The sequence below is a fragment of the Amborella trichopoda genome, chromosome 13 (genome assembly GCF_054954075.1).
Source record: "Amborella trichopoda isolate Santa Cruz 75 chromosome 13, AtrichopodaSantaCruz75HAP2 v2.0, whole genome shotgun sequence".
In the NCBI taxonomy this organism is placed as follows: Eukaryota; Viridiplantae; Streptophyta; class Magnoliopsida; order Amborellales; family Amborellaceae; genus Amborella; species Amborella trichopoda.
Window position 1 is genome coordinate 36,394,746 of NC_142348.1, and position 8,640 is coordinate 36,403,385.

At 36.7% G+C, this 8,640-nt stretch overlaps 1 protein-coding gene across 3 annotated transcripts in view; it reads left to right on the forward strand.

Annotated features, from left to right (window-relative positions):
- The window catches only part of LOC18446336 (Protein kinase superfamily protein), a 30,187-nt gene extending 25,149 nt beyond the window's left edge, over positions 1-5,038 (forward strand). For all 3 annotated transcript variants that reach the window (XM_020674917.2, XM_020674916.2, XM_020674918.2), the window contains 2 exons: positions 1,376-1,849; positions 3,850-5,038. In XM_020674917.2, the coding sequence (XP_020530576.1) occupies positions 1,376-1,849; positions 3,850-4,777 (1,402 nt within the window). In that variant the 3' untranslated portion in view covers positions 4,778-5,038. The remainder of the gene's footprint in view (positions 1-1,375; positions 1,850-3,849) is intronic.
- Positions 5,039-8,640: the final 3,602 nt, after the last annotated feature.

Sequence of the window (8,640 nt, forward strand, 5' to 3'; positions counted from 1 at the left end):
GGGTTACTTGTGAGGCTTTGGTTCTTGGTCTCTGTTTGATTTTTGAATGAAAGGAGTCTCTAGCATTCTACTAGTTATCTTATTTTTTGGAATCAATGAAGTATTTTTACTTAGAAAAAGGAAAGATCCACAATACACTGAAAATGATGGCTCTCTTTGGTTACAGCAATTATTATCTCCTGCAAGTAATGGTAGAAAGGCTAAAATCTTCCTTGAGGGTTTGTGACGACCGCATACTTCTAGGGAAACTATAGCATCCTAACTTAGATATCCCATTCCGACTACACGAGTCTTAACATGGTTCACTATTACAGCGATGCCACGTGTAATTTTAAATGGTTTGTGCTTGTTGATGTTGTTGTTGTATAGTTTGGTGGCACGAGCATTTGAGTCTTTCAGTATACTTTTATTGATCTGATTTCGTTGTTTATCTCTTGTGTATATATATATATATATATATATATATATATATATATATATATATATATATATATGATAAAGCTCCTGTCAGCCCATGGGCTGATGGAACAGTGTAAGCCCAACAGCCTAGATTGAATCTGGGCCGATGCAATGATCAGAGTTGTATTTTAATTTTTTTTGTACAAATCCAAATCACTTGAAATTTGGAACGTCTATTCTTAAAAAATAGTGAAATCTAATAAAAATATAAACTTTTTTTGCATAAAATAAATTGATCAAAATACGCCTGAAAAGTTCCAGGGGTATTTTGGTCAACTTATTTTATATGAATTATTCTTTTAATATTTTTTTTAGGTGCATCTTGATGAGTAGAGTTGTTACTCTAAATTTCATGTTATTTGGATTTATATAAAAAATATTAAAATTATATTACCGAAATACAATCCTAACCGTCAGATCGGTCCAAATTCAATCTGGGCCGTTGGGCTTATACTATTCCATCAGCTAGTGGGCTGACCCTAGCATCTTCCATATATATATATATATATATATATTCTGAATGTTCTCTTGTGAAATATTCTACTTGCTCGTTAATAGGTGTAGGATGTGGAATGCGTCGAATATCATGTTAAGTTGTTAACTAATGGAACTATAATTGTCTCTTAAGTTATGGTGAGATCTTTATAACTATCCTATAATTTTATTATGTGGAAGTGCTGCCTTTATTATTTTTCAATTTTATATCATTTAAATATGCAACATAGTGATCTTGGGGGATACCTAACCTTTTAGTTAATTGCGGCTTCTCTTGCTCCTTAAAGCAGTTCCATTTTTTTCAGTGGTTTTTGGATTTGAATTTCACTAAAGAACTACACATATGCAGAGCATTAAAGAAATTTCCTAATTTGGTAGCTGATATATAATAAGTGAGATGCTAACTCATTGGTTCTTTCAGGTATGGAGTTGACTTGGCTCAAGGGATATTAGAACTGCACACAAAGGGGGTGTTGGTGCTTAATCTTAAACCTTTTAACTTCCTTTTGAATGAACTTGACCAAGCTATTTTGGGTGAATTTGGGATTCCGATGCTCCTCCTTGGAATTTCATTGTCAAGTTCCAATGTGTCTTTGAGACTTGGTACACCAAACTATATGGCTCCAGAACAATGGGAACCTGGTATTAGAGGGCCAGTTACCCATGAGACTGACTCATGGGGATTTGGTTGCAGCCTTGTCGAGATGTTGACTGGCGTTGAGCCTTGGTGTGGGAAATCAGCTGATGAAATATATCGTTTAGTTGTGATCAAACAAGAAAAACCAGAAATTCCAAGTGGTTTGCCTCCTGCTGTTGAAAATGTAGTTCATGGATGCTTTGAGTATGACTTGCGTAATCGGCCTTTTATTGCAAATATTCTGGAGGCTTTGAAAAGGTGCTTTGGTTTGTTTCCTTGCCTACTTACTGCATGATTTGGGCATGAGATCACATTGTGACTTTCTTGCCCATGGACTGTGACATTTATAAATTATTTCCTTCCATTGCTCTTATCATTCTCTGAATCCATTTAGAATATATACTTCAAAATGAGATTATTCTAGGACTATGCAAGCTTATTTTGTTCTGATTTTCTTCTAATATATCTATCATCCTAGACTAAACAAAACATATGAAAAATTACTTTACTATATTATATTATATCATGTATTTATTTATTATTAGATTTTTAGTTTCCTTTCTTCTCACTGTTGGATTCCTTAATGCATGTACATACTGGTGTACCCAGAATTGTACACCACGGAGAAACTTAAGGATAGCATGTTATTATGAGACAATAGAACAAGATTGAGAAATCATATGGTAGTATCATTCTCCATGAGAAAGTGTGTTGAAAATTTCTCAAGAGTTGCATATCCATTGGTTTCTTAAGCCAGATAAAAAATGGGATTGCATTGCACAACTACTAGATCCTATTTAATGTAGACGACATCAAAGTGTAATTATCAATATCAAGGATTCAAAAAACGGATCGCCCGGCGCCTAGGCACCCAAGACCCTAAACACCACATGCTTAGGCCTAGAGGGCGGATGTACCTGGGTGGGCACCTAGGGCCGTGAGCTCTTTTCCAAATTTCTTTAGTATACATATGTTATGGGGTTTATTTTTAACCTCTTTAGAAAAACACCTTCAATCTCTTTGCTATACTTATTTCTAAGAATCAAACGTATTTTTGGTGGATTGAAAAAGTTTCCTAAACTTTTATTCTCATTGGAATTATTTTTAGGGTGCCATTGGAAGTATTAGAAGAATTTTTGCCTTTTTGGACTATTTTGTTGTGTGGTTTTATACTTTTGAAAGTCAATTTGTTGAAGACTTGGAGAGTTGGAGACTTGGATGTCATTATGGTTTATGGATATGGAATATGGAGAAAGGGAGAGTTGGAGACTATCAAACTATTACTCTTACATGGCTTATTAGACTCTTAAATGTTTTGTATGGTTTGAAACTTTGAATTTTGAAATGTTGAACAAGTTTATTCTCAACAAGTGATATGTCATACTTTTGTATATAAAAAAGTATATTACAATATTTTCAAATGCAATAAATTACAAAATTGACACAAATATATTCATATATGTGCGTTTGGACAGCAAATATATATGTATATGTTAAAAATGTGTACTACAATGCGCCTAAAGTTAAATTTGTACTATAGGGCATCTGCCTGGGCGCCAGGCCTGCAGCCTAGGGGCTGCCGACTGTTTTTTGAAACCTTGATCAATATAGGACTAAACACTAATCACTACCCGTGAGAGTTTTACATATTACTTATTGTATTATGTTTCATTTTCATAATACTCTGACGTGCACATTTAAGAATTCCAATTCAGGTTGTTTTTTGTTTTTATGATATTGTTTTTCCATGTCTTTAGACCAGTCATAGTATAATGCAACTTTTGTTTGGAATTGAAATATCTTGTGTTCTTACGATATTCCATATACGTAACCTTGAGCCCACTTCAAAATTTTACGCCGAGAGGTTTGGAATACGCTGATTTGCTGAGAGATTGCTGGTAGTTTCGCTAGTGTTCCTTTTTCATCAATGGTTTAAAGAAGAGATCCATGTTTTTCCATATCCATTAAGTTTGATGGTTTTTCCCACCCCTTTCCATAAAAATTGCAATTGCCTAGCTCGATTTCTTTTTAGTCGAATGAACATTACATCCATTTTGAGGTTCTTTGGATTGTTGCCATCTGAGTTCTTTATGATTCAGCTGAGTTGTCATATGGGTAGTTCCAATAATTAAGTTCATCTACCATAAGGGTGATCTTGACCCTCTCTGGTAGATCATTTCATTAGAAGTCTTATGTGCTCATGGTTTAGTCTCTCTTCATGTACTAATTTCATGATTTTGTTGTTTCCATGTTTACAGTCCGACTACTGTCTATGGTGATAGCAAGTGGATCGCTCTCACAGACAAAAACTTTGACAAGCAAAGTGGCAGGAACCCCACCGAGTGGTTCCTTTCAAAGGACCAACTCCAAGAGGGTGACATTGTGCGTTCCAGAAAGCCTTCCAACTCTTGTGGACAAGAAAATATGGATATCCCTGGAGGCAAAGTTGTGAGCCCTGAACGTGATGGTTTTGTCCTAGTTAGGGTTCACAGCTTCCATGACCCCTTGAGGGTTCACATTCACACTCTCGAAAGAGTGACCTCGGGATTTGCTTCAGGAGATTGGGTTCGATTGCGCAATGAGGACAACAAGAAACAATCTCCAATAGGCATTCTTCACTCGATTGATCGAGAGGGCAATGTGCTTGTTGGGTTCATAGGAATGCAAACTCTATGGAGAGGCCACTGCACTGAGCTTTTGATGGCTGAGTCCTTTTGTGTTGGTCAGTTTGTCAGGATTAAGGTGAGCTTGTTGGCTCCAAGGTTTGAGTGGCCTCGAAAGAGAGGTGGAGTTTGGGAAACAGGCAGGATTTGCCAAATTCTTCCTAATGGTTGCCTTGTGGTGAGGTTCCCTGGTAGGCTTTATTTTGGGGAGGTTAGTGACTCTCTTGCTGATCCATCGGAGGTCGAAATGGTGAGTTTTAGCAATTGTGTTGGGGTGGTTAAGAAATATCAGCACCTCGAAGACTATCATTGGGCTGTGAGGCCTTTGGTTATTGCATTGGGTTTATTAACTGCATTGAAAGTGGGGTTATTTGTGGGGAAAAGTGTGCGGAGGTCGAGGAGGAAGAGGGGTGGCATCAGAGGTGGTGCATCTGGTCAGGTTGATGTGAGAGATGGAGATGGTGGTGGCAACCCTGTGTGGCTTCCACCAAATGTGGCTCACATCCTTTTCTGTTCTGGTTGACTCTTGAAGGTATTTGAATATCTCTCTCTCTCTCTCTCTCTCTGCACAGGGTACCTGCCTCTGCCTGTCTATAAGTGCAGTTCAGCAGTGTGACTCTTATGTAATAGTCTTGGACTTGTGTTATCTGGTCAGGAATCTCAATGGCCTAGTGTAAATATGCTTTGCAAATTCTAACTTATTACTGAAAGTTGAACTCTTTAACTTATAGTTTGAACTATTATATACTGTTATATATGAAGTTTGACAGTTGGATGCAACAAAGTTCAACAAATATAATTTGGGTCTCTTTAGTCCATGACACATTTTTAACTGCCTGGTATCACATCCATCAGCTAAAGGTATTGTGACCCTACAGCAAATATAAACGGTCTCATTGTGTACTTATGTTGTTTTTAGGGTTCCGTTCTTTTATGCATAGACTTGGACCTTCTAAAGTAAGAATGACATGAAATTGTCACGAAATGGTAGTTCATTTCTCATGTTAATATCTTCAGTTTACCTGGAACCCTCGTCCACCAAGTGGACTGGTGGGTGGGGGATCTCCTGCGTCTTTTAACATGATGAGTACGTGTAGTAGGTAGGAATAGAACCCGAGATGTTATATGTTGTGGTTGCGCCTTGGATCCAAGTGTGGGTGGCATGATGTGTTCTAGTGAGCAGTCTGCCTGATGTTTCCCTTGTTTTTGTGATTTTTTTACTTGGTTATTCAGTGCAAGGTAACTAGTTAGGGGGGTATACTTATAACTCTCTCACTTCAAAATAAAAACACAAGTGAAAATGGTTCAATTAAAAATCTACTCCAAGACTTGATCTCGGATGTCCATTTTAATGGATGGGATTGTAAGAATTCTGAAGACGTGATTTTTTTTTTCTTTTGAAAATTGATGTAGGGGGGCACAAAAAATAGAAAAGAAAAAATAATCTGCTGGCTATGCGTGCGTGCTCTTATACGAGTGGGTGGGTGACTGCACATGCATATGCGTGTGCACAGTTGTCCCGGAGACTTGACCTTGAGTGAGCAGGAACATCACCCTGTCGTTCAGTGTTGTCATGGTGGGAGAAATGGGATCTTCCCTGGGAAGGAGGTAGGGAAACGGCCTTTATGACATATAGAAAAGTTATTTTGGTCTATTAAGGGTGAAGATTTTAAATTTTTTGTTACCTCTAGTCCGTATAAAGAAGGTGGGTTGTTTTAAGTATGTAGATAACATAAAATTTTGTCATATCTAATCATGAATTGAATCTTGAACTTATATTGGTGATCTTTGATCTTATTAAGGTATCACCATTGGTAGAGAAGAATGGAAAAAACACCAAATCATTGGATAAGACTTGGAAGATGATAATGAAGATTATGATGATTAGTAGCAGCTAGACTATTTTGCAGTTAAATCATCGTAATTTCTTTAATCAGGGTGAACGCTAAAACCTGAGTCAATGTGCGATGTTTAGTTGCAATCCCATTTTGTGACACTAGCATTCGACCTGGATTGTTGAGAGAAACTTGGAACGAATCAAAAGAAAGTACTGAATTTTACGAATCAAAAAGAAAGTATTGAATTTTGGATGTCTCCCTAGTAAGGTGCAGCCCCAAAATCCAAGGAGTTGAAATCACCCTAGCATCTCTTAAAAGCCTCTTTAAGGTGCAACTGCTATGAACAATGTTTCTGAACTCGTTGGGAGTCCACTCAGTCTGGCCGAGTTGGGTGTACAGCTTGAGGGTATAAAAACAATTTTAGAAAAAATCTAATTTTTTTTTTTTAAAAAAAATCCTCTCTCAAATCCATTTTCATTCCCTCCCCATTCTCTCCCCTTCGCTAGCATCTTTCCCTCAAAATAGATCCTTTCCCAAAATTCCTCTCTCTAGCATCTTTCCCCCAAAACACTGGTTCTCTCATGCTCTCATCCATGGTAAGACCTTACATACACTGATCGATCAGCTTGTTGCTTATTATACATTGATCCATGGGCTTTTGAAAAGAAGAATTGGAGAAGCCCTACGCACCCTCGTCTCCCCCAACAAAAGCAGTCTTGTCATCTCTACAAAGGCCACAATCCCCCACGGGATTTAACAAAATAATCGGTAGAGAGAGAGGGAGAGATACAGGTAGAGAGAGAGAAAGAAAGCTGCTGAGATTGGGGAAGAGAGGGAGAGAGGAAGAGGGAGAAGAGGGGGAGAGAGAGCTATGCGCGTCTTGTTTTTGCCCCGTGCCCTCTCTTGGGCACGTGGCCATCTAAACCATCTTTCCATTTCAATTTTTTTTTATTTTGGGATTTTAGTTTTTATTTTTTAGTTTGATTCTCAACTAAAAATAATAACTTTAAATTTTCAAAAGGTTATTTAAGAAGGGCAAGCTTTCTACGCTTCCTCTACAACATAAAACTTATATACTTCTCTTTATCCAAGTGTCTATTCTGATTGGAGGATTAAGATTGCCCCAATCACAATGTCACGTCTCTACACTATTTTATTTTATTTACTTTTATTCTACAAACAATTTTAACACCAAATTTTATATGTCAAATCCTTTATTAAACTTGCACTAGTGAAAAATATAAAAACAATGTTTTCAATAAAATAAAATAACCAAAATACCTTTGAAAGTCTCAAGGGGTATTTTGGTCATTATATTTTATCGAAAAATTATTTTTAATATTTTTTTATAGGTGCGCCCCAATGAGAAGATGACATGTACTAAATTTCATATTCATACAATTTGTATAAAAAAAAATAAAAATAAAATACTTTGAGATGTCGGATGTAAGATCAAACGGTGCCTGGCTCTCTTGATCAAAATTGGACAGCTGGATGGTAGGGGCAGCATAGATCTTCAATGTTGTAGGGGAAATATAGAACCTTTCTTATTTTAGAATCACCATACTAATGATGAATTTAGAATTTAGTACTCCAAAAGTTTTGACATTAAACGCTTTTATAAATATAATAAATTATATTAATAGTGAATTATTTGAAAATTTTGAGAAAGGCATTTTTATAATTTTAATTCACCTTTAAAGTCTATTCACCATTAAAAAAGTCAAATGAATATTTTGAATTTAAAATTGAGTTTTAGAGATATTTTAAAAAGACCAAAATACTCTTTTTAAAGTACATGAAATATTTATTATAAAAAGTCATTTTTGACTATGCAAGCGTATTTTATAATAAAAAATTTAGAGTAATCTATTCTTGGTTTACCATTAGTATGGTGTATTCTAGAATTACCATTTTTTAAATAACAAAAAGTTAATGTTAATTTTTTATGTAGTTATAGGTGCTCTGATCCCGATTGAGAAAACCATGGAAAACCAAAGTCCAATAGGACATCCAACCTAAACCTTGAACCAATCATGACCAAAGCGAATCACGCCCCAACACCCAAGTTACCTGACAGTCTGGAATCTTGGAAGACATCCTGAAAAGGCCCCAAAAACGAGACAAAATATGAAGTAAACAGTTTAGAACTAAGGACGACCAGTTTGGAAGCAACAACACAACAAGCAGAGCTCACAAGATTGAAAATTTCATTGATGAGAGTCTTAATGGCGTCAGAGAAACAGTAACTCGGACCACCAAATCGACGCGCCGACAAACACCTCAGGATGCGGGCACTGACGGGTGTTGACGGAAGCCAACGACTTGCCACTATCAATATCGTCGGCATCTGACTGGTCAAATCAGCCATCAATCATCCGACCACCAGGATGTACGAACTGGGCATAAGATTCCTCAGTAGGGTGACAGCCTCGGTAATGTTGTTGGCCTCAGATTCATCTAATGGAACGTCAAATTACCCAACATTGGAAATATCGCACTGAATGTTTGTTGACTTCAACGAATTTGGCACTTGTGTCAATGCTAT